This window comes from Colletotrichum destructivum, chromosome 3 (assembly GCF_034447905.1).
Source record: "Colletotrichum destructivum chromosome 3, complete sequence".
NCBI lineage: Eukaryota > Fungi > Ascomycota > Sordariomycetes > Glomerellales > Glomerellaceae > Colletotrichum > Colletotrichum destructivum.
In genome coordinates this window covers 1,451,509-1,476,764 of record NC_085898.1, presented here as the reverse complement: position 1 = coordinate 1,476,764, position 25,256 = coordinate 1,451,509, and the positions used below count along the sequence as shown (strand labels likewise).

Below are 25,256 nucleotides of genomic sequence, written 5' to 3'. Positions count from 1 at the left end.
ACATACTTCAGCATTATCTACAACTACTTATCCGCCTTACAAACTAAATCAACAGTTATATTGTATTGCATTTTTTTACATTGAGGGGGGTATCATGTGCTCTGCATTGCGAAATGTCAAATCTTGTGACTTACCTTTTCCATCTTCTCATTATTCCGCTTGCCATCCTCTCCCTTTCTAGTTATTCTTTGTTGCTCCAAGCTCCGACCCGACAGTGGTCACCTCGTCCTCCTGACGAGGAGAGACGGTACTGTTGTCCGACTCCTTTTCCATTCTGACGGGAATGGCATGACCATCCGCGACGCGTTCCCGAATCTTCTCATCATCTAGCTCCTTCTCACTCTCATCGTCGGCTTCCTTCTCTTCCCTCTGTCCTCCGGCAACAGAAGCAGCCGCTACGACACCGGAAATTCCACCAGCAAGGGCCGTCTCCGCCACCTCCGCGTCCGCCATCGCCTTAGCCTTGGCCTGCTGCTCCTTCTTCACGCTCTTCCACTCCATTCCGCCCGCGCCGATCAGAACAGAACAGGCCAGTACCAGGCCGACGACAAAGACGACCCGTAGCGCATCGTTGTATGTCTCCAGCACGGGATCCCTCACCTCGGCTGGCAGCTTCGTCAGCGTCGTGGCGCCCGAGCCCTTGAGGTCGATGCCGTCAAGCCCCGGGATGCCCCTGATGCGCTTTACGAGCTCGTTGTTGAGCACGTTTTGCCCGACCGAGATGAAGATGGCGCCGCCCAGCGTCTGGGAGAAGAACATGATGCTCGTACCCACGGGCACGTCCTTGATCTTCAGGACCGTCTGTGCGGCGAGATTAGGCGCCTGGAAAGACATGCCCATGCCGATGCCGTAGATGACCTGGTAGCCCGCCCACTTCGCGGCGCCCGTGTGAACCTGGAGGGTGGTGAGCAAGCCGGCGCCGACGGCCAGGATGCAGGTTCCCAGCAGCATGACCGGGGTGTAGTAACCGAGGCGGGTGATGACACCGCCCGAGACGATAGCGAAGACGGTCATGGAAAGGACGAGCGGGAGGGTGCGGATGCCGGAATCGACGGCAGAGACACCCTGGATGGCCTGGAAGTAGATAGGGAGGAAGTAGGCGAAAATCATCATGTGTCCGCCGTTGAAAAAAGCGGCCCAGGAGGCGAAGGCGATGGAGCGGTTGCGCATGATGCGGGGGGGCACAGTGGCGGTTTCTGGGAGGAGGATCTGGACGGCGACGAAGGAGACAAGGAGGACGGCGGCGAGGACGAGGAGAGCGATCATTCGCGGGTTGTTCCACTGGATGGCGTTAGCATTCAACTTTGTCGTCTGATGAACGAAGGGGACGGGGGGGCTTCCATGAAGAATGGGGAGAGAAAAGGGGGCATGGATGAAGACTCACCGCGTACTCGACGCCTCCCCACTGCAACGCTAAGAGAAGACATACGACGCCCGGCACAAGCACTGTCGTCCCAGCAAAATCCAGCTGCCTTAACTTTTCCCACAGCGAGGCGCCCCCAAGATCCTGCTCGGGCGGCCTCAGCACGAGGACGATGACCAGCAGGGCGACGCCGCCGAGGGGCAAGTTGATGTAGAAACACCAACGCCACGTGGCCTTGCTTGTAAAGGCGCCGCCCAGCAGGGGGCCGACAACAGAGGCAATGCCGAAGACGGCGCCAAAGGCGCCCTGGTACTTGGGGCGGCGGTGGAGCGGGACAGAATGGATCATGACGACGATGGTGCCGGCGAAGATGCCGCCGCCGCCGATGCCAGCAAGAGCGCGACCGACGATGAAGGCGACGCTGGAGGGGGCAGCTCCGCAGACGGCGGAGCCGAGCTCGAAGAGCCCGATAGAAGCGAGGAAGACGGTCTTGATAGGGAAGAAGGCGTAGAGCTTGCCGAAAAGGAGCTGGAAGGCGCAGGTGGTGAGGAGGTAGGCGGAGCCGTACCAGCCTATATCGGTGACGGAGTGAAAGTCGTCGGTGATCTGGGGCACCGCGGTGGCGATGATGAGGCGATCCTTGAGAGCGGGTGCGTGGTGTTAGTCGGGTTTTGTTTGTGTCCTTGGCATAAGAATGAATAAGAAACGCCGAGAGAGAGAGAGAGAGAGAGAGAGAGAGAGAGAGAGAGAGAGAGAGAGAGAAGGAACGAGTTGTTACCAATGCGACGAGGAACATGGACACCAAGATGGAGAGCATGATGAGAAAGAGCTTGAGGCCGGACGGGTACTGGATCTCGGAGCGAGTTGTCGAGGTGTGCGCGAGGGCGTGCTGAGCAGGCTGGTGATGCGGCCGCTGTTGGTCATCGTCATCATCGGGGGTCTTGCTCGTGCGCGATGAGGCGGGCCGGTCTGTCGACGGTGTCGTTGTGCCAACGGCGGCCTCGTTGCGCTTTTTGAAGAACATGGTGATCGTGACCGCTCTAGGGGGTTTCGTATTGATCGAATGGGGGGGGGGGGGGGTTGTCCTGCGCTCCGGAGCCTCTCTCTTGGGGTGACTCGTATTATCGTTTGTCTGTCTGAAGCTGAAGATAAACGGCCAACCTTCTGCCCAGAGATGAACTCGATACCGATATCTCGCTGATTCACATGCAGTCTCTGGCTTGAACCAGAGGGGACGAGAGGGAAACAATGAAGTCGAACGAGTCAAAGCAACAGCAAGCCCTCTCTCTCTGAAGGCATCATGTCTGGGTATTATATGCTGTCCTCTGGCTGTTCGTTCATTCCTCCCGTCTGACAGTAGGCAAAATTGCGCTTATTCGATACAAGAAAACAAATACAAGCCCCTCGGACATCGAAGCCGTCAGCCATCCGGACACGAAGGAAAAGGACAAGATCGATGACGCATACGACGCCGCGTTTGACGAGTCTCGCGTCCTTCCCCCCCTCCCCTTTCTTCTTCTTCTTCTGCTTGTTCTTCCTCTTTGGGAGAAACAGCCCCTTCACCCTTCACCCTTCACCTCCTCCTCCACGCTAGGAAGAGCCTCCAATCTTGGCTCCCGCACGCCCTGCATGCTCCGGACTGAACCAATCTCATGGCGCGACGACCTACCGATGCAATTCCGCATCTCTCCTAGCACGGCGGCAAGTCGGGTAAGCGGCAGCTTATCTGCCGAATCATTCTGCAACTCTTCCACTTGGTTGGTCTCTCCACCGGGCGGCGAGACAACGACGGCGGCGCAACAAAAGTCCAGTTCATCTCGTCGACGCGCTGCTGAAAGAGGAAAGGCAATGTCGGCGTCGCGCTATCAGTCGAGACCGAGCGGAGGAGAACGCGTGCGTGCGTGTGTGCGTAGGTGCGTGACCAGGCTAGCTGCTGCCAACAGGCTGGTAGGTACTAGGTAGAGAAAGCCATGGTAGACTGACTGATGGTGCCGAATCAGATTAGGGAAGTTCGGTCCCGAGCTGAGAGAATGGGGCAAGGGATCGGCCATCTCGCACCCCGAGCACCGACGGGTCCGAGGCGTACCGGCAAGTCGCGGGAAATGTCGTGCTCCGCCCCGTACACCCAGCCGTCTTCACGCGCTCCCTACGTTAATCTTAGCTCAAGTCCTTGATTTTTTTTTTTTGAATGATTTTTTTGGCGCAGCTTATCCACTCCAGTATGACTCTTACTTCTGGAATGGGACACGAACCCCCCTTCCTAGCTCCTCCGACCCCGACGAATTGCGACCCGGCATCTCGGAGCAAGTCGATGTCATTGTTTCCAAGCTCCCAATCCCCTCCTCTTCCCCTCTTCGCGAAATCTTGGACGACAGGATAGACCCCACGCTCGCTAGAACCCTTGTCCTTTCCGTCAGATTCTAGGATTCGGAGCCCGGGCGAGGCCGCGTCGGTCGCAGGTCACACACGGTAAGACGGGCAGATGTTGAGAACCGCCCCATGATACAAGCCACAACGCACAAGGGGGTGGGTGAGTGAGGGCGTTTGTCGTGGGTCATTGGAAGGGGACTTTGGCCCCCCCCCCCCCCCCCCCCCCCCATTGGACCTGCAATCGAGTCGAACGCGGTGAGCCAAAAGAAAACTGACGGATCGCTTCTGTGCCTGTTGCCTGCTGCCTGCGCCGTACCCGTCCGTAATGAGCCCAACGGAACGAAGTGCATATGCGAGTCTCGTAACTCCCAAGCTGCTAGGCACCAACCGTGAGTGCGTCGCGAAAAAGTCGCTGCAACTCGCCCAGGCGTTTGCCGTTGCATGGATCGACTCGCCAAGAGAGCCCAGTTTAAACATTTTTCATGTTGGAATGCGTCTCGCAAGGGGTACGTCTCTAGACTAGAGACACCCATCTATTTTACCATTAGGGAGTTTCGTCATCTCATGGTACTATCGTTACAATGTGGGAGATTGTTGTCACTTTACAACCTAACACCGTAGATAAAAAAAAATCAAGGCAAGATCCAAAGCCATACCAAAACAAACAAACAATAAGAGTTTCCATCTCTTTTGTAAGTAACGAGAGATGTCCAATCCCAGTCCCCCGTCCGACCCTTTCTTTTTCCCCAAGTTCCCCCCCCCCCCCAAGCACCAGGATGCAAAAATCCCATCCATGCCGTTACCAGCCTCTATTTGTTGGTGGCGCACCAAAGTTCCCAAACTGTCCAAACATGTTTGCGGCGGACTGCTGGTTCATGTTGCCGTTGGGGACGCCCAAGTCAGCCCACATGTCCAGGTCGTAGAAATTCGTCGTGTCGAGGAAGTTGCCCAGGAACTGGTCCATCGGCTGGTTGTGCCTCTGCGGGATTTCCATCTTCAGTGTCTGCGCCGGCGAGGGGCCGCACGACGATGCCTCCGAGCTCGACTGGGGCACCGTGTCCTGGAGTCGAGGGATGGCAATGGGGGTTTCGTAGGGCAGGCCCAGTTGGACCAGCGCTCGCTCTCGTGCCCTCCACGCCTTCAGCATGTAGACGCCCAGTTGGGTGTTCTCCTTCTTGGACATGTCCCACAGCTCCTCGTGGTACTGATATATCCTGTCAACCACCTTCCAGGCGCGGTCCGCCAGCCGGCCGGTTGGTCTCTTGTATAGCTGTCCGGCCATGACAATGAAGACGTCGATCTGGAAGTGCAATTTGAAGAACCACACGAACCCCGTGTTCTCCATGAAGTCGTATAGCTCGGCGTTGTGCTCGTGGTGCATTAGAGATATCCGGAACATGTTGTCCTGCACGTTGAAAATCTCGGTCCCCCACTCTGGCAGTTCGCGCATCGGTATCATCATGGTCCGCATTTTGTCGATGATCATGGAGCGGATCTTAGTCGCGACGATGTGGATATTGCCGGCCAGAGGGTCGCAGTATCGCTTCTCGAGGGCGACGAGCTTCGCGTCGAGGTTGTCAACCAGGTTCTGGTACCTCGCCAGTGATGTCTGCGTCGCCAGTTGCGAGTCCTCGCTGTCGTTTTCCATAGCGCCGAGGACAACAGCCTCGAAGTCGGGGATCCGGTTCTCGACGATGAAGCGGCCAACTTCGTACAGGAGCAGACAGAAGGCCATCTCCGTTGGCCCTTCACGGGGTTGAACGGGTTCGGTCGAGCCGGGGAACAAATCGGCGTCGTTTACGTTCTGCGGCGTCTGCGTGTCCCAGTTCCACGGCAGCAGCGTGTCGCAGAAACCCGACACCATGGCGTACTTTGTGTCCAGCATGATGATCTGCCACCAGAGCCTCCGCCGCATTTCCGTCTCGTACGGTGTGAGGCCGAGAAGCTCTCCGTCCCTGTGGAGACCCATCTTTTGGGCGATTCGAATCAGGATGCCACTGAGGACCCAAGCGGCATGGCGGTTGTAACGGCCTTGGAGAGAGACCTGTTTTTCGATTAGTAACGACTGACCTTAAGGGGGGATCCTATGCGATCGTGAAGACGAACCAGATACAAGATCAAGGCTTGCAGCGTCATCAGGTCATGATTCTTGAGAAAGTTGACCTTAGTCAAGGCCGCCTTGACACCGGCGGTAAACTTCTTGAGCGCATCCTCCTTCGACGTATCCAACATTTGTCTAGCTTCCGTCTCGGTCATGGTGAGAGATGCGACAAGATAGATGGAAAAGAGCAACGCTTGCGCATTGTTGGCGACGCTGGAGTGATTTGCGGCGGCCTCTACAACCAGCGGTTGCAGACTAGGCACGTGTATCAATTTGGTGATGGGGTTGACCCGCTCCAAGAAGACCTGCCAGAGTCTGAATATCTGGACAGGCGATGGCGTGACGTCTTCCAGGTCGATGGCGGTCATGTCGTTCAGGAGAAGATCTACGTTGTCGTCGGGAGTCAAGGCGTCGGAACCGAGAACGCTCTGTTCCTCTTCCTCGGCCTCGATGATTTGTCGCATGGCTGACAACTACGACGAGGGTTAGTCGGGTTCGCCGGCGCGGGGTGTGCGAGTTGTGGGCACACGCGACAAACGGTGCACGCAGCAGCAACAACAATAGTAACCGGGACCGAGACTACGCACCTGATCATGAACAGTTGCCCAGAGGTAGCTGTCCATGAACCTGACACTGCCATCCTCGACTACGACCTTGCCGGCAGGCTTCCAGGACGTCGTCGGCGGGGAGGTATCCTCGGCGACTGAAGCCGAGCCCGAGGGCAGGGGCAGTTGGGGTATGCTCGGCGACGGGCCAGCCGATGAGGGCGTGGCGAAGGCGGAAGGGGACAGGGTTGCCTGGGTCGCTGGCGGGGTTGTCGAGGTGGTGGCATATTGCTTTAGCAGAGCCTCACATCTTGCCAACCTCTCTTGCAGGTCCTGATTTGGTCGTCTCCTCTTGCGCGCGGGAGCTGGTGTGGATGGGGTACATGTGACGTTTGCCTAAAGACGAGTCAGAGGGGATTTCGGAGGCGCACGACAAAGGCAGCAGCAGCAGCGGCAGTAGCGGCGGACCTTGATGCAGTTGGAGCACGGGGTATTCCGGTCGCACTTGATCTTGCGATGCTGGCAAAGGACACAAGCCAGAACCCTCTGGCTCTTGTGGTGGTTCTGGTTGGGATTCATTGGTACTTAGGTAGGACCGGGGCTGAAGATCCGTATGGGTATGGGGTGGGAGGGGACGCGGTGGTTGGTTGCCACGATAGAATAACTGATTAGACCGACGTCGTCCATGAACGGGGGGGGGTGTTTTACAGCCCAAGACTCGGGATCGGGTGGGCGCGCGGCCCTTATGGATGATTCCCTGGCGGGAGGAGTTATCGGTCGGTGAGTCGGTCGGCGGGATTGTTGCAAGGGGGCTCCGACTCCGTTCCACAATTCCAGTTCCAGGCGGGAAAGATGAGAAAACAAAGCTGTGGCGAAACGCTGAGGCCCGATGGGGGTTAAATAAATGCAACCGGATCTGGATGCGACCTTAAAGTGGGATGAAGAGAGAGAGAGAGAGAGGGAGAGAGAAAGAAAGAGAGAGAGAGAGAGAGTGGGTATGTGGGTTTGGGTATGGGTGTGTGTGAGAGACAGAGAGCCGCCCCTCCACTTTGGCGAGCTTTAGACAAGGCGCGTGAGATCCGCCGCAGCAGAGTACGGATACACCTGAAAGCTAAAGTGGTTGGCTTAGAAATTGGCAGATGTGGGATGTGTGGGATCCCAGGTCTTCGCGGGATCCAGACTGTGTCGATGACCAACCAAAGAGCCAGGGATTAAGTAGTGTAGGGACCCTGTTTGGCGCAAGATAGGAGAGGAAAAGAGAGGAAAAGAGAGAGGGAGAGAGAGAGTCAAAGATGAAGAGACGACTTTGAACCGTTATGCTTCCCCCCCAGTTGTGCGTTGTGGCGGACGAAGGACGGAGGAGAAGGAGGGGGATGCCTGTGCGAGAGTCTCTGAAAGGGACACACCACGGAACGACAAGGGTTGATCGTGGACTGGTCCGGGACGAGCGGACGGGAGTGTCTGCCTAAGTGTATTCGTAGTGGTCCAGGATCGAGGGAGTCTAGGCTCTTTGGTTGGGCGAGGGCAGATTGAGATTGGGCTGAGGGGACTGACTGTCGACCAGGGCAGGGCGCCTTGTTTGAGAAAACGCGCGTGCAGCAGCTGCAGCAGCGACAGCAGAGGCAGGCGGTAATAATGCGAGTGTGCGAAGCGGGTTTGCCTGGCGGAGGCGGCAGATATGGATGGATGAATGAATGAATGAATGATGGTTCCTTGAGGCCCCCCTGGGCTGCCTTGCTTACCCGTGGCGTACCGTAGTAGCGGACTAGGTATGTATCTTGGGGAAGTGCAGCTTTGGTGGGATGGAGATGGAGGGTGCCGAGTTGGGGACGCAGGCAGTGGAACGCGAATGCCTGCGTGCCAGCGATAGGGCTTACCGGATGGATGACTTGCTGGTGATGGATGGATGGATGGATGGAGGGATGGGATAGCAATTAATCAATTCAGGGTATGTGATGGAGGAAGGAAGGGAGGAGGCGTAAGTAGAATAAGAGCAAGATGAAGTAAAAGGAACTCCTGCGATAATGGTCTGTCTGCCGGTCTGTAGTACTAGTCCTGTCCAGCGAAAGCGGGTGGGCGCGGGTCAAGACTCTCACGCAGCTCTCACTGGGCCTGACTCGTCCAGGGTTCCAGGAAACCCGATCGATGCAGACAAAGTCACACAGCACGTACAGCTAAAAGGATTGAGTGACAACTGTGCGTGGTGCGTGGTGTTGTCTTGTGTCGTGTGCGGTCTTACGGAGCTTTTCGGGACTAATACTGTTAGGTAGCGTGGGCTTGGTGGACGAGGGGGGGAAAGAGACAGGACAGCAGCGCAAGGAGGGGGTGAGGTCAAGCGTCCTCGGAGCGGACGGACGAAACGGTGGAGGAATGACGCCAGTACACAGCTACCTAGGTTGGTAGGTGGCTTGGTGGGTAAGGTACCTACCTACCTAGGTAAGTAGGTAGTCCCAATAACTTTATACATGTGTCCGTCCAGCGAGTCCAAAGCGCCCGCTCGCTGGGAGAGGAGCACACAACCCGCACCCTGAGACACCATCCACCTAGGCAGTGGGTGGGAGTGAGATCCGGAAGCAATGGGCTTTTGTTTGGCGCAGCGTGGTAATTAAGCGGATGCGTTGATGGGGCAGATCATCGTCAGGGTTCAGTCGGTCAGCCAAAGTGGGATGAAAATTGCATGGTTGTAGGTAGGCGGGTTGGCCTGGTTGGTTGGCGTCCGGACGTCGAGGGCAAACGACGGACGAGCATTGGATGGTTGGCAAGCGGGCTGAACATCACAAGCATGAGCCGTCATCATGAGCCATGACACTTCACCTCATCTCAGTTGAGGAAGGCCCATCGTGAGGATTACATCTTGGGAGATGGCCTGCAGCTGATAACCACCATCAGCTAGCTATGAGATGCTACTCACTCGAGAAGTACACCAAACATACAGTCATTCAGTAACAGCGCTTGCATGGCCCTGATCAGAAGCACTGCCACCCCGCAGCTTGCACCCAAGTGCTTGATCAGATGCCTGTCACGGGTCTTCTGCCGTGCGCGCGCGCGCGCTGCTGCGCAATGACAGAATCTAGGCAACTGAGCATCCCGCAATGCCAATCGGCCAAGAAGGCAAAACCTCACCCGCCTTTCTGCGACGACTTCGACGCGCCGAATAGACACAGGGTCTCTTACCTTAATGGGATCGTGGTGGTGGGCAGCATGGTAGGCATTTTTTGTAAACCACATGTCGACCAGAAACCGAGCACAAGGCCCAAGGAAGCGGACTTTCAGAGCGGCTAATTTACGGCGGCTGCAGATTGTGCGCATCACATCCGCCGTTCCATTGCATGCGGCTTACACCATTTGTGTACGGAAGCCGACCTCAATTGACAATGTACAATTTGCATAAACCTAAAGACGTCCCATCCGCCCCAAATACAAGGCACATGCTGTTTGCACAATTTGATGAGACAAACTCCGGATGCGATGGCGGGGGGGGGGGGGGGCAGGGGAGGGCGAGTGAGCTGCGGATGTTTTCCTTGGGATGCAGCGGAGTATTCCCACCCGGCTTTTCCATCACTGTGTCCCGGCTTGCCGCCAGCTGCTAAACTCCGTCGTATTCGGCTTCTTCGATTATCGCTTCTCGGGTAGTGGGGTCGAGGCGGGAATACCTGTAGTCTGTAAGTATGGACAACTTTGATGTGGGGAGGATATCCACTGCTCGTCTGCACATGCTTACATAAACGAATGTGAGATCTTATCGATTAGATCAGTCATCGCGATACAAGTTGAGTAGACCAGACAGTTTCTCTAGCCAATAAGAAAGCTTCTAAAGTGATTTTACCAGCAGCCCGGCTCTTCTGCGGGTACCCCACACCGGAACCAATCGGCCCCCCACACTGTCTCCAATTTTTGGCCCGTTAGTTTTGACAAAGCCAACCAGCACGACACTGGCCGACATCGCGACACGCCGCGAAAAACACATCCGCCCGCCACTTCTTCCACCAGCGCACATTCAGCAGCTTTCAGTACCCGAATTCCAGACCGCCGCACGAAGCGACTGCTAGCAGAAACGTCATTGCTACCATTGGTCTTGGGCCTGCCCGAATAACACCGCGATGCTTCCCATCGTGAGTCTACAACATCGCCTCCCTTCCACGACGTCACTGTTGCCAAACTCTCCCCTCTCTCGCAGAGAATGTCCGCCATGTCGCTGTTACTAATGTTTTCCCTCTCGCAGAGAAGAAGCGTGGTTCTCCACGCCAAGAGAGGCTGCCGTAGCATTCTCCAGCGACAGCTCGTCTCCTCGTCGCGAACATTCCGTCCCAGCTTGTACACGACTTCGGCTCGCCTCCGTCAGAATGCCCTCCATTCCCAAATCGAGACCGGCCCTACCGCAACTGACTTCCTCGTTTCCAAGCCCGTCTCCAGGATCGACAACCCGCAGACCATGACCGAGAAGATTGTTCAGCGATACGCAGTCGGCCTCGCCGACGGCAAGAAGGTGCGGGCGGGCGACTATGTCACAATCAAGCCTGCGGCTTGCATGTCTCACGACAACAGTTTTCCCATATCGAAGAAGTTTATGGGACTCGGCGCTGAGAAGATCCATGACCCGCGCCAAATTGTCATGACTCTGGACCACGATGTACAAAATCGCAGCGAGGCCAATCTGAAAAAATACCAACTCTGCGAGGAATTTGCCAAGAAGCATGGCGTGGATTTTTTCCCCGCAGGGCATGGGATCGGTCATCAAATCATGATCGAGGAGGGCTACGCTTGGCCAGGTACCATGGCTGTGGCATCAGACAGTCATTCAAACGTCTACGGCGGCATTGGTTGTTTGGGAACGTAAGACACCTCGGCCATTACAGTCTACAGGATTCAAATGTTGATATTATTTGCATATAGTCCAGTGGTAAGGACAGACGCAGCCTCCGTCTGGGCCACTGGAAGGACTTGGTGGCAAGTCCCTCCCGCTGCGCGCATACATTTGCGCGGCATTCTGCCTCCTGGAGTCACTGGCAAGGATGTCATCGTTGCTCTGTGTGGCCTGTTCAACAAGGACGAGGTGTTGAACCATGCCATTGAATTCACCGGTTCCGAAGAGACCATGCGAAGCCTCTCTATTGACGAGAGACTGACCATCTCCAACATGTCTACCGAGCATGGCGCTTTGTCGGCAATTTTCGTAAGCAACCGTTTCCGCGGCTAAGAATTGCGACGGCTGACATCATAATTAGCCCATCGATTCGACACTCAAAGCCTGGCTGAGGTCCAAGGCAACATTCGTGGCCATGATGAGCCCGGACGGCAAGGCTCACAGCCGCTGGAGTCACGAACGCATCGACAGCCTCTTCGAGAATCCTCTCACCTCTGACCCCGGCGCGACGTACGCCAAGACGCTGTACATGGACCTTTCTACATTGTCCCCCTTTGTTTCCGGACCCAACTCGGTCAAGGTTGCGACGCCTCTCAAGGACCTCGAGACCCAGAACATCAAGGTTGACAGGGCCTATCTCGTTTCGTGTACGAACTCTCGCGCTTCCGATATCGCAGCTGCGGCCCGCGTCTTTCGCGAGGCCGCCAAGGACGGCAACCCCCCCAAAATTGCGCCTGGTGTCAACTTCTACTTGGCTGCCGCGTCTATGGTCGAGCAGCGAACTGCCGAAGAAGCCGGTGACTGGCAAGTGCTCCTCGAGGCTGGCGCAGAGCCTCTCCCCTCCGGATGTGGACCCTGTATCGGCCTCGGCAAAGGTCTTCTGGAGCCTGGTGAAGTTGGGATTTCGGCAAGTAACAGGAATTTCAAGGGCCGTATGGGCTCCACGGAAGCCAAAGCTTATCTGGCCAGCCCCGAGGTGGTTGCCGCTAGCGCCCTGCAAGGCAAGATTGCGGGCCCTGGCTGGTACCAGAAGCCGGACGGGGTTGATAAGGTTATCATCGGCGAGGGCGTGGGCGATATGACAGCCGATATCGCCACGTCCATTGAGGATGCTCTTGAGAAACTCATTTCTCAGGCCGACGGCATCATTGCCGAGTCAGAGAAGGACTTCTTGGGTGCGTCCGCCGGAGAGGTCGCAGTCGCCGAGAGCGAAGAGAAGCTCACGGACGTCCTTCCCGGCTTCCCTGAGAAGATTGAGGGTGAGATTGTCTTCTGCGATGCTGACAACCTCAACACTGACGGCATCTACCCCGGTATGTTCCGATTTCCGAGATATCCTGACGCTTCCACCCCTAACAACGCTACAGGCAAGTACACGTACCAGGATGACGTGTCAGTCGAGAAGATGGCCGAGGTATGCATGGAGAACTATGACACCGCCTTCCGCGACATTGCCAAGGCCGGCGACATTCTCGTTTCCGGCTTCAACTTTGGTACGGGCAGCTCGCGTGAGCAAGCGGCGACGGCGATCCTGGCCAAGAAGATCCCGCTCGTGGTGGCGGGCAGCTTCGGCAACATCTTCAGCCGCAACAGCATCAACAACGCTCTCATGGGCGTCGAGGTGCCCAAGCTCGTTCAGCGCCTGCGCGAGACGTTCAAGGAGGAGGGCGACAAGAAGGTGCTAACGCGTCGCACCGGCTGGAAGCTGCTGTGGGACGTGCGGAGGAGCAAGGTCACGGTCACGGAGAAGGGCGGCGAGACGTGGAACGTCAAGGTGGGCGAGCTGCCGCCCAATGTGCAGGAGATCATCGCGCGCGGAGGCCTGGAGGAGTGGGTCAAGGCAGAGATCAAGAAGTAAGAAAGAGGAGAGAGAAGTTGACGAGAGATGAGGGGGAGTGGGTCTGCGAAAGTTGGGGATATCGAGAGCCGGGCATGAGCTTATGCCAACAATACTGCGTGTTTTGAGTACTCTAGAAGGGACATCATGTTTGGATGGGGGGTTTTCTGTAGAAATGGGCTCTAAAAGTATGTGATACAACGGATAGATTTTGCTGCCATGATTGAGGACGTCTGCTTGGCTGCTTCATCATCATTTGTTAATGGTCTGCCAGTGTGCGGTCCTTCCATGAGGTTTTGTGAGCATGCAAAAGAATCTCGGTAGTTCGTTCGTGTCGCATTTCCAAGGCCCTTGCTCGACTCGAGAGCCAGGCTGTGGCGGACAGGCAGGGAGAGATGGCCTTGTCGGGAAGTGCTTCTTGCAGTCATCTGATCGCCTTTCACGTTGGGTTCAGGCTAGTTCTTAGCTCCAGCGAGCTTCTTCGTAAGGGGGGGAGCGGAGGTGTGGAAGGGTAGTAGAGAAGACTGTATGCCACGAGAGCGAGAGCGAGGGTGGCTAGCAGAGAATGCCATCATCCTGTAGACGTAACCAAGCGGGATCATTCGCCGGCTTGTCTGTCGGTCCACTCATATGAGTCTGACGGAAACCGATCTGTCGTCTTTTCATCACCCTCGACTCTCTTCCCCCTCGGGATGGGCTCAGAATGTAGCGCAGTTTCCTCGGCCGCGATTGCATTGTCCTCATGCAACTGATTGGCCGCCCGTTACCATAATGTGTAGCAATGTGTGTGTGTGTGTGGGGGGGGGGGGGGGGGGGGGGGGGAGGGGGCTGTCCGTCCTCTCGGGCTGGGTTAAGAATCCAGTGAAATTAGCGTCTTTCAGAGGGACATTTGGAACAATTTGCATGTAGGGCTGAACAAACATCCTTCTTTTGTGATACTTCCCCAGGGGTCGGTTGTCCTCTCTTCCATGCAGCTACATGACTACGCCAAAGCCAATGTCAGTAAGGCACTGTGAGAATACCAATTCTGTCCTGTCAATAACACCAGGGGGGTAGCCGCCAGAACGGTCCCGAGGCAGGTTCAAGAAGCATAATGGATACGTAGAGGTGTGGGGGAGGGGGGAAACAGTCGAGCTCGTCGCTCGTTTTCTGAAGAATACGAAACCGAGAGAATGCGAGATCCGAGATGCAGGATGCGGGATGCGGGACACGAGATGCGAGATGCGAGCTACTACTGTCCGAAATGCGCTCTATCCGAGGGGTGAAGCTGCGACAATACGCGGGTAAGCGTTGGATGAGAGGAAGAATATCCCGGCTCGGGCTGTTGACTGATCAGCTGGGCGATGACCGAGGTGGAAACGTGGATCGAGGTCCAGGACGAGCCGGGCCCCAAGGCCTATACGGCCCCCGCGACGACGGCACTAGACTTAACAGATGGACGGTAAGGAAACATGCACATCGGTAGGGTTTGCAGCGCCCCCCCCTTCATTTATTTGGTTCATAGTAGTTCTCCCCCCCCTTTTTTCTTCTTTCTCATTCGTGTTTTTACTAACGTATCCGCATAGCGAGCGGGCCAACAGAGCGAGCGGGCCACTCCTTATCGCTAGAAAAAAGGCTTTTTCTAACTATTTATTAAAAAACAGGTTCTTAACTAAAAAAGCCCTTGTTTTAAGTATTATAGAACGATAAGAGTTAAACCTTAATAAATAATAGTATAGAAAATCTTTTCCCTCTAGAACTCTATATCCTTAGTAATTCTCTTATTAATAAGAGGTAGGTATATTATATAAGTGTTAGGGTAGGATAATATTTTCTATACTATTATTTATTAAGGTTTAACCCTTATCGTTATATAATACTTAAAACAAGGGCTTTTTTAGTTAAGAACCTGTTTTTTAATAAATAGTTAGAAAAAGCCTTTTTTCTAGCGATAAGGAGTGGCCCGCTCGCTCTGTTGGCCCGCTCGCTATGCGGATACGTTAGGGGTTTTTTCTTTTTACGATTTTGCAAACCTTTAGTTCTACGAGGGTACATCGAACATGCCCAGCCCGTCGACCTCGGGACTTGAACCTCTGTCCGCGGCCCCGCTTTCTTTTTCTCCTGGGGCGTCGACCGGCACGACGGCCAGCGGCCTCTCGGCGGCGCTCAGCGCTCTCCTCTTCGTCTTTTTCAGTATCACGTTGTGCCGCCTGCTCTTGACGTGCTTTGCCCAGTCCTGCTCCGTGACGCACGTCGTCTTACAAATGTCGCATGTGCGGCGGCACAGCGTGCGCTCCGTCTGCACCGTCGCCTCCCTCAGCACCTCCCGCGCCGTCGCCGACAGGTCCGCGGGCGCCGGCAGCGCCTCGCCCCGGAGGAACCGCCCCGCGACGTCGACGGCCGGGTCAGCGACGTTGACTGACCACCGCGCGACATCAGTGCTGTCCATGACGAAGAGATGGTCCAGCGCGCCGGGCCGCTCCTGCAGGAGGGGCAAGGTCTTTGTGCGGATCCAGCGAGTTTGGTATTTCGCGTACTGCCGCGTCGCCGTCTTCATCTCCTCGAGGCCAGCGGCCTTAAGGGCATCGAGGGCACTAGGGTCCGTGGAGGATGGGCCGCTGGTGTTGAGGGCCTCGAGGTAGGGCGAGAACTCCTTGAAGCCTATCGACTGCCATATGCCGCGGGTGTAGTCCACCTGCTGGCCAGCAGCCTCCTTGGCGCGTACGTAGTCGTACATGGACTGTGTCTCGTCATTGAGGCCGGCGGTGAGCATTTTGTCAACGCGCCGGTCGAGACGCTTCTTCAGGACATCCGGGTCCGAGTAGACCCAGAAGAGCAGCGTCTGCCAGGGACTGACGGGGCTTCCGCCGTCTGGGCTGGTATCTGTCGTCTTGCGCTCGCGCTGCTCAGCGTAGATCTCCGAGGCCGGACGACCGTGCTGCAGGTAGATGTGCAGCGATCGCGAGATCTTGCGCCTGTCGTTGGGGTGCCATCGGTCGGCCATGACGGGGTCGACCTCGCGCAGCTTGGCCAGTATGACGTCGGTGGGCTCGTTGAGGATAGGGAACGAGGCAGCGCCATCGTCCGCGTCGTCGCCTTTGACGTCCCCGTCTTTCGGCTTCCCGTCGTCGGCCCCAACAAGGGTGTCCTCGAAGAGCAGGGCGTTGGTGTAGTAGTGGGTGCCGCCGACGACGATGGGCAAGTTACCCCGGCGGCGGATGTCGCAAATGACCCTGTTCGCCTCGCGCTTGAAGTCCTCGACGATCCATGTGGGCTGGTCCAGACTGACGTGGTCGAGTAGGTGGTGGGGGACACCGCGGCGCTCCTCGGGAGAGATCTTGTTGGTGATGATGGGCAAGCCCTTGTACATCTGCATGGCGTCGGCGTTGATGATTTCGCCATTGAAGCGAGTGGCGAGCTCTACGGCGAGCTGTGCCTGTCTGTCAGCGGCGGCGACCGTATGCGCGCAGGCGATGCGATGCGGCGCGACTCACCTCTGATTTTCCAGTTCCGGTCGAGCCCAGGATGACGACCAAAGGGTCCGAGGGCGGGTGACGGGCTGTCATGTTGCCAACAACATCGTGTATGAACCTTCGGCCGATGACAGACCGAAGTGTCATACCCAAACGAGTCACCGAGAAAGGACAGCGACTCTCGCCAGTATGACTCGATTTTCGTCAGTGACTCGTTCTTTTGGGAGGGGGGGTTGCAGCTCCGGCTTTCGCGATTCTTCAAAAATGTGGCATCAGAACGTCTCGGAACGCGCCAGAATAAAAAGAAAAAGGTGTATGGCGTAGCGGGCAGACATCGGATTGGGCGGCCGTAGTGGTTCATGGATCCCCGGAGACCCCTGGAATTTAAGCACTGGCTGGCAGTCAAGGAGCTGAGGAAGAGGAGCTCTCATCTGAATTGTGGAGAGGCGAGAGGTAAGCAGGCCGCATCCCACCTACCTACCAAGGTACGTACCTGGCCTACCTAGGTACCTACCTAGGCAAGTAGGTAGGTAGGCGTAAAAAGGGAGTGTAATTGCATCGACTGGCAGTGGTCACGTGCTGCCAGCTCCACCCAATTTTTGGACACATCGACAATTTGGCGTTTTTGAAGCCAGATCGCAGCCGACCCTCTTTTTTTCGCTGTGTACTGGTCCCCTCAGCCTCTCAGGTCAGTTTCCTCCAAACGCTGGAAGCTGTCCTTTTGCCCTTTGGCCTCCTTCTCCCCTTAATAACCTAAACCTTCCTCTCTCTCCATCTCCCCCCATCACCAACCATCACCTCCGCCCCCCTCGCCACAACCCGGAGCCATTGTCGCTCTCTACTACCTCTCTCTTCTTCTCTCTCCCCCCTTCATCTGGATGAATTGAACCCTTTTGTTTGTTGTTTTCTTCCAGTGTAACAGCCCATCATGAGTTCCCGTAAGTTGCTTCCTCCCAAGCGCCCATTTTGCCCTCAACCTCCAAAACAATCGCGTGTTCCAGGCGCAAAGCTCCAAAAAGGACACGCGCACCAGAATTGTCGCCAAACTTGCCTAGCGCAGCATCTCCCTCTTTTACTTCCCACGCAAAAAAGGAGCATCCTCAATGGCTAACGCGCGCGCCTCTTCGTCACAGTCCGGTTTCTCGATCTGGTCAAGCCGTTCGTGCCGTTCCTCCCCGAGGTTCAGCAGCCGGAGACCAAGATCCCCTTCAACCAGAAGCTGATGTGGACGGCCCTGACCCTCCTCATCTTCCTGGTCATGAGCCAGATGCCCCTCTACGGCATCGTCTCGTCCGACAACTCGGATCCCCTATACTGGCTGCGTATGGTCATGGCGAGTAACCGCGGAACCCTGATGGAGCTGGGTATCACTCCCATCATCTCCTCGGGCATGGTTTTCCAGCTCCTTGCCGGCACCCACATGATCGACGTCAACCTTGATCTCAAGAGCGACCGCGAGCTGTACCAGACCGCCCAGAAGCTCTTTGCCTTCATTCTTTCGGCCGGTACCGCCACCGTCTACGTCTTCACCGGCCTCTACGGCCGACCCTCGGACCTCGGCGCCGGCATCGTTTTCCTGCTCGTCCTCCAGCTCTTCGTCGCCGGCATGATCGTCATTCTCCTCGACGAGCTCCTGCAGAAGGGTTACGGCCTGGGCTCGGGTATATCCCTGTTCATCGCCACCAACATCTGCGAGTCCATCATGTGGAAGGCCTTCTCCCCGACCACCATCAACACTGGTCGTGGCCCCGAGTTCGAGGGTGCCGTCATCGCCCTCTTCCACCTGCTCCTCACCTGGCCCAACAAGCAGCGCGCTCTCCAGGAGGCCTTCTACCGCCAGAACCTCCCCAACATCATGAACCTCCTGGCCACCATTCTCGTCTTCGCCGCCGTCATCTACCTCCAGGGCTTCCGCGTCGAGATCCCCGTCAAGTCTTCCCGCCAGCGTGGTGCTCGTGGCTCCTACCCCGTCCGCCTCTTCTACACCTCCAACATGCCCATCATGCTGCAGTCCGCCCTTTCCTCCAACGTCTTCCTCATCAGCCAGATGCTGTACTCCCGCTTCTCCGACAACCTCCTCGTCCGTCTTTTCGGCGTCTGGGAGGCCAAGGACGGCTCCGCTCAGCTCTCGGCCATCTCCGGCCTGGCCTACTACATGTCTCCTCCCTTGAACTTCAAGGACGCCCTGCTCGACCCTATCCACACTGCTGTTTACATCGTCTACATGCTGGGCGCCTGCGCCATCTTCTCCAAGACTTGGATTGAGGTTTCCGGCTCCAGCCCCCGCGATGTTGCCAAGCAGCTCAAGGACCAGGGTCTTGTCATGGCCGGTCATCGCGACCAGAGCATGTACAAGGAGCTCAAGCGCATCATCCCCACCGCCGCTGCCTTTGGCGGTGCCTGCATCGGTGCCCTCTCCGTCGCCAGCGACCTTATGGGCGCCCTCGGCTCCGGCACTGGTACCCTTTTGGCTGTCACGTAAGTTCAGAGCCATTCCGGCCCTCGATGTGAGGCAATTTTTACTAACAGCAATCTAGCATCATCTACGGCTACTTCGAGATTGCTGCCAAGGAGGGTGATCTGGCCGGTATGAAGGGCATGATTATGGGTTAAATGTTACAAGTCAACGAGAACGACATACCCTTTTCAGAATTATCTAAGCTTCTTCATTTGTCCAAGCGAGGCTTCCAGCGGTCATCATTACCAATGATGGCTCTCTGTGTAATATCACGGCATACATTTATTGAAAAAAGTCTCAAAGAGACCTTGTTTCTTGGTCAGAAAACAAAAGCAAGGGGGGGCTGCATGGTGACGGGCCAAGGTAGCATTTGGGACGACGGGGCGAGTATGCTCCAGACAGCCTCGGCATGGCAAGGCGGGCTAGACAGGATGCCACGGGTTCTGACAGGATACGTCATGAGCCAGTGACCTTGGCCTGCTTGTCGTGGAGAGCTGCTCCTGGAGTATTGTATCTAACACCATGAAATGCAAACAAATCCTTTTCACGCAATCTGGTCTACTCTCCGTCTGATTTAATTTGACAGTAAAACCAAGCCTTCGCTGCTGCGCGTAAGCCGTCTATATTTTGGCTTAATGGGCATAATCAACGCAGACCGACGCAAAGTCAGTTCAAGCCAGTGACAGGGAAAGTGTAGAAATGCATGACAACCTACCTCCTATCACGTTCATTCTTATGAAGGCTACAAGTCTCAAAACAAGTCGGCATTTGTAGTCCCAATCTCCCCCAAGCTTTGTGCGTCCTTATAGCCGCAAGGGATCGCATGACCGTACAGCCAGGATGGGATTTGGGTGTTCCTCGCTCAGCAATGGTGACGGCCCCACGGTACTCCGAGAGAGTTGAGGAGGTACAGCTGCAGACTAGTTGTAAGGCAGCAAACCCACCCGGATGTGTCTTTGATTCCAGGGACGGGGTTACGGCCGAGGCTCATGAGTCTGTTGCCCCGGGGTTCAAAGCCGTTATCGAGCGTCGTCGCCAACGAGAGGCAACGGGCTTTAGAGAATTTCTCATAGGACAAGTTGGTTTCCAGGGGATTGTTTGACAGGAACCAAAATTTCCGAGTAGATCTGCCGGACTACCGGTTTAACAACCATTGCCATATTCTCAGAGGAGGCCAGTGGCAGGGCTCTCTCAGCATCTTCATGCCGAGAAGAACCAGCCACCTGGCTATCACAATGATGTGTCGCCCGCGGTTGCATCTTGAATCCGTGCTTGCGGAACGATACGAATAGAAAGTAAGCCGACATATCAAGATATGTAACCTTCATCCACTCAGAATTGGCCAAACCCCTATGACGACGTGCAACGACATCGCTGTGCTTTTGGCCCTCTAAGCCAACATGAGTAACATTGTGCAGATAGATGGACGATCAGGCCACGAAACATGCAGAGGCCAATGATCGGGTGTCGTCATCCTTGTCGACGAACCCTACGAGTTAGGCAGACGGTATGACCCTGTTTTTCTCTAAAAGCCATGTTTCCTTGGAGCCTACGCTGCGTAAGGGAGAAAGGAGATGTTCTGTAGCTGCCTAGCGGATCCCGCATCCCACGTGCTGGCGAGGCACCGGCTGGCGTTTTTGGAGGTAGGGAGATGATGCACGAACCCCTCACAACCTCTAGAGGGCGGCTTTAGGCTCCCGATCTTAGCCAAGGACAAGCCAGAGCCGGCTGACCTCACACGGCACAAGCCCAACATGATTCTCGCTACCTACAGGCACAAAACATGCCAGCTACCAGCCCTTTCTGAACACAGGACACTCCGAGGGTACCATGTTCGGGGTTGTCTACATGCCCTCGTCTTTCTCATGTTCCATTGTAAGCGGCAGGCTCCAAAAAAAGAATAATTCACCCTCCCTCTCTGGACCACAACCTCGCGCACATCGAGGGTGTGTACCTCTAGCTCCGTCCATCTGATGCAGACACACCGTATAGACCCAGGGGAGGATGACATAGATTGTGACGCTGGAAGTGTGTGCTCTTGTGAGACACCAGGCATGACAACATATGAGGTATGTTTAGAAAAGAAAGGGGGGGGGGAAGAGTCAGCGTCAAGCGCTCATCTCGTAGCGATGACAGTACCGCCGACATTACCTGGGTCCATCACAGGCATCCGTGATCCATGGCACCCAGCACAAACCGCTGCCTGAACAGCCGTTAAATGATCAATCAAAACATTCCTCCGAGAGCTGCAGGCCGTCAACCTTTGGCCACGTCCCGCCTCTCACCCGCATTGTCCCCTCACTTGGGAGATAGCAGACCCGAAACCCTTGTTGGTGGTCAGCTAAGCCGTTGATGGCAAACCAGTAGATGCGCCGAGACGGGCTTCAATTGTCCAATCATGAACCCCATACGATGGGTAAGGTAAGGGTAGTAAGTGGGCGTCTTGGGGGTGGGTGGGGGGCTGAATGAGCCTGGCTGGCCCAGGGGAGGCGGCCACCCTCGATGTGAGTTGGTGCTAGAGGCGTTGACCGGCGGTTATTTGGCGTCGGCCCATGTCGGTCTTGAGACACATGTATGCATGGTTACTTGTAGGTAAACGGGCTTGTTTTGACGGCGGTTAGGGCGCAACGGGCTCAAAATCTTGCACAGCGTGGTGAGATGGCTTTTTAGCTTCCTGACTGGGCAAGCTCTCATCCGCAGTCGCTCTTTACAATGCCGATCAACGTCAGAAGGAGATAGGCAACAACCTAAACATCGAGAGTCCCATCCTGAACCCTCTGGAGTCATCCATGCACTTCGTGTAGCCCCACGTTGACTGATGGATGCTGCAGACTGCATGACCACAACAGGCAGCTGAATACGGCATGAGACTTTGTGGACATTCATGATGCAAGCGTGGAGGCTGAACCAGCTCCGGTTGAGCTTGCAATGCCCGACTGAATGGATTGCTGCTAGTAAGTGGTAGTCGAGTGTCAACTTCTGATGCCTAAAGGGCTGCCTGTATGTTGTGAATTATGTGACCGAGTATATTGAAATATGAAGAGTGCCACTACCCCTAGTATTGTACCACCACAATGCACACCAAAGACTTCAGAAACACATGTGTTAGGGCCGAGTCGCAATGACTTCATAGAACGGTGGTGGCTCGACCAGGCCATGCAAGGGGGTTGTCGAGTCCCGACGCGCGGTGTCGTGGAGATTCTGTCTCAGATTTCATTCCTTGTCTAGTTCTGCAGCTGCGTTCACACCTAAAGCCCACGAGCGAGGCATGTCTTGTGAAAGCACACATGTCTATCTTGTTATGAAGCAACAAGGAAGCGGTGGGCGATTCCGTTCCTAGACCTAGACCAAGGATCGAAATCGAGATCGATTGTTCATACCAATGGAAGAGGGACTGGATCTTTCGAGCCTGAAGGCACATGTGTTGCTTCGCACCGCGTTCTTGGCACCTGGAGCAATGGGGACGCTTGGCGAACACAAACCCGCCACTTTGGGAGAGAGATTATCTGATTGATAACATGGTTCTGGCGACAAGAGCTGGGTCACCAATAGAAGGCTGATAGATCAGGTGGGCACGGACAATATTGCCAAGACAGTCGCTGCTGATTCATGAGGGATCATTGAGATGAGGAGAGACTCATTCGAGCCAGGCATCGAGTCGTTTGCTAAGTACGCATTGAACTCGCTGCGACTACAGAGTATCGATCACTTTGGAGACGGCAGAGTAAGAGAATGGTTGGTGCCGAGTCTTGAGAGAAGATAGTCGACAATGACCTGGATGATGTGACATGATTGCGACTTCCCCAGACTACTACTTGTAGAGACAGTCTGCCTGCGCTGCAACAATAGAGCCCCATCATTAGCATTGGGCTTGCAGACGGAACAGTTCCCCGGGCCAGAGGCAGTCCGAAGTGATGGTGGTGGATGCGTGGATGCATCCATGTCACAGCGGATGCGGGCGCTGCAAGCCGAGGAAGACGTGAGGCTGGCCGGCCGGCCGGCCGCCGTCAGTCGAATACGTGGGCAATGCAATGGGATGCATGGCCGACCAACAACGTTGGGGATGTTGGCGGATGGCTGCAGCGGTCGGATAGTCTACTAGCGCCTGCAGCCCGTTGTAAACTATGACCGACCCCGGCGACCCGACAGGTTCGCAGCCTGGAAGACCCTGAAATCGAATGGCGGTGAAGGTGAGTCATTGGCCGGGCGGCTATCATCGTATTCCGCACGCCGACTGCCGTTTTTTTCGAGACGGAAACGATAGGGATGGACAACCAATGGGGCTCATGCATTAAGGATCAGCTTCCCTAGCAGTACCTTGCCTCAATGGGAAGGTCGGCCAGTAGTGGACGTGCCAGTTCAGGTAGGTCTAGCTTCGGCAGCATGTTGCGTGATAAAAGTGTTCGATAAGCTGAGAGAGCAAGAAGAATTGTAGGTGATTGAGGGTTCTGCTGTGCGGGGTCCAACCCAGCAATGTGATTGACGAGTACAGAGTACCTAGGTAGATGAACCGACGCGATTGGAGCTGATTGCTCGCAAGTAAGTCATGAGGCTTCGGGTTGGTCAGGGGGACGGCGTCCGTCGCGGTTGGCCTGGCTGGACAATGGGAGCCCATGCCGGTGACTCGTGATGCAGAGAGCACGCAATGGAGCACGCCAGCAACCCAGGCAGATTCAACCGTCCGGGGCTTTTGCAAAAGAATGGAGAACATCTGTACACTCCGTACATCCTGTGTGTGTAATCTTGCGGGTGCTGACCAGCGGGTGGAATACCCGGTGTGTTTGACACGACTCGGCTGGTGTACGACGCATTGTTGGGGCATTGAGTGTGTTGGACAGGGAGCGGCCGGCGCCTTGCATATGCTGCCGGAGAGGGCATTTGCTTTCCGAGGTTGCGGACGGCGGAAGCTGAGAACCTTGGACCTCGTGGCAGGCAGGCAGGTCAAGTCAAGGCATGAATAATAATTGATGGTTGGTTGCAGTATCGAGGCACAGGGTACCTGCCCAATTACGCTTTTTTGCTCGGATTCATGGCATTGGTGGACGGACGAAGAGTGCCCAAGACGGGGTGCAGACGAGAGGCGTGAGCGCGGAGTAGGAAGTGGTGGATGGCGGTGGCTGGCGGGTCAAGTGGATGAATGATGTGAAGGTCGAGGGACCTAAGAGTCTGGAGTTTGGCTAAGTTGCCCGAGACATACGGCGGAACTTGGATGCTGCCGCCGTTAGAACCACAGTCCTGACTCTCGTCGCCGTGGTTTATCTGTACAGGTACAGGCCGGATAGATAAGTGAGGGCGGGCGGGCGTTGCCTATGCCGACGTCTCCTGCAACAACAAACACGGCCAAATCGAGGGTTAGAGGCAGGCATCTGCTTGCGAGAGGGCCAGCAAGGTCGGGAGCAGCGTCGAGAGGTCGAGGGAGCCTTGTTGAAGGATGTGTGGGCGGCGGCGGCGGCGGCTTGTGTCGAGGTAAGATACGGATTCTCGTGATGACTTCCTTCCCTCAACGGGTTGCCCCTGCGTGGGTATCTGCAAGCACAAGAAGTACGTGGGTAAGAGCGAGTACAAGGGCAAGAGCGTGCGGGCCTGTGTTGCTCGTTGCTCCTGCCATTACTCTTCCTGCTCGGGATCGGAACGGAGGTCGCTCGGTACGTATCGTGGAGTTTGGTGTTTCCAAGACCCAAGCCAAAGCACAGGGAAGGAAGGGAAATAATTTTACATCCATTCCTTAGCTCGGATTGCAAGCTTAGCGGTCGGTACGTACCGGAAACAAGTGGAGAAAAACACATGGAAGCTCAGCATTGAGTTAGAAAAGGCATCCATCTATCTAAGTACCTACAAACACCTGGGTGGGTACCTACCTAAGGTACGATGTAGGTAGGAAAGAAGGAGAAAAAGAAAGATAAAAAGGAAAGGGAACAACAATACGGTCAGAAAAGAGAAAACAACATAGCAACGGAAACGGTTCGAGAGGAGGATCCCAAGCGGGTTTCTCCAGAGAGGCTCATTTCATCGAAATATGAACCTTGTCGGCGAGTGGACTCGGACGCCGCTATGGCGGGCAGCTCGCATGCATGCTTATCGCCGCTGGGGGAAGAAGTCCAACTGGCCGGAGTAGACGACCACAGCACTGCTAAACTGCTATCATAGGCAGGTCAAGCGTGGATGAGCATCCGTAAAGTAGTTACTTGGGTAAGCAAGGTGTGTGTGCTGATGCTGATGCTGAAGCTGGTGCAGATGGCGCAACAGCAGTGTATTCGTACAGATGC

The 25,256-nt window shown here is 55.7% G+C and overlaps 5 protein-coding genes across 5 annotated transcripts; 2 read left to right on the top strand and 3 right to left on the bottom strand.

Annotated features, from left to right (window-relative positions):
• Positions 1–103: 103 nt before the first annotated feature.
• Positions 104–3,373, bottom strand: CDEST_04542 (Putative major facilitator superfamily, MFS transporter superfamily). Its single transcript, XM_062920701.1, has 3 exons — positions 2,142–3,373; positions 1,385–2,002; positions 104–1,281 (listed from the first exon to the last, which is right to left on the bottom strand). Exons 1-3 carry the CDS (start codon positions 2,385–2,387, stop codon positions 178–180), a joined length of 1,968 nt encoding a protein of 655 aa, XP_062776752.1. The 5' UTR covers positions 2,388–3,373; the 3' UTR covers positions 104–177.
• An 826-nt stretch (positions 3,374–4,199) lies between these two features.
• Positions 4,200–8,795, bottom strand: CDEST_04541 (uncharacterized protein). The gene is made up of 4 exons (XM_062920700.1): positions 6,848–8,795; positions 6,422–6,775; positions 5,840–6,307; positions 4,200–5,777 (listed from the first exon to the last, which is right to left on the bottom strand). Exons 1-4 carry the CDS (start codon positions 6,956–6,958, stop codon positions 4,533–4,535), a joined length of 2,178 nt encoding a protein of 725 aa, XP_062776751.1. The 5' UTR covers positions 6,959–8,795; the 3' UTR covers positions 4,200–4,532.
• Positions 8,796–10,315: 1,520 nt separating this feature from the next.
• On the top strand, positions 10,316–13,301 carry CDEST_04540 (Putative aconitase A/isopropylmalate dehydratase small subunit, swivel domain-containing protein). The gene is made up of 5 exons (XM_062920699.1): positions 10,316–10,491; positions 10,602–11,212; positions 11,273–11,552; positions 11,605–12,556; positions 12,611–13,301. Exons 1-5 carry the CDS (start codon positions 10,480–10,482, stop codon positions 13,099–13,101), a joined length of 2,346 nt encoding a protein of 781 aa, XP_062776750.1. The 5' UTR covers positions 10,316–10,479; the 3' UTR covers positions 13,102–13,301.
• A 1,692-nt stretch (positions 13,302–14,993) lies between these two features.
• On the bottom strand, positions 14,994–16,858 carry CDEST_04539 (Putative P-loop containing nucleoside triphosphate hydrolase, dimethylallyltransferase). Its single transcript, XM_062920698.1, has 2 exons — positions 16,554–16,858; positions 14,994–16,489 (listed from the first exon to the last, which is right to left on the bottom strand). Exons 1-2 carry the CDS (start codon positions 16,677–16,679, stop codon positions 15,101–15,103), a joined length of 1,515 nt encoding a protein of 504 aa, XP_062776749.1. The 5' UTR covers positions 16,680–16,858; the 3' UTR covers positions 14,994–15,100.
• Positions 16,843–19,542, top strand: CDEST_04538 (Putative SecY/SEC61-alpha family, translocon Sec61/SecY, plug domain, SecY domain superfamily). Its single transcript, XM_062920697.1, has 3 exons — positions 16,843–17,470; positions 17,666–19,010; positions 19,070–19,542. Exons 1-3 carry the CDS (start codon positions 17,461–17,463, stop codon positions 19,143–19,145), a joined length of 1,431 nt encoding a protein of 476 aa, XP_062776748.1. The 5' UTR covers positions 16,843–17,460; the 3' UTR covers positions 19,146–19,542.
• Positions 19,543–25,256: the final 5,714 nt, after the last annotated feature.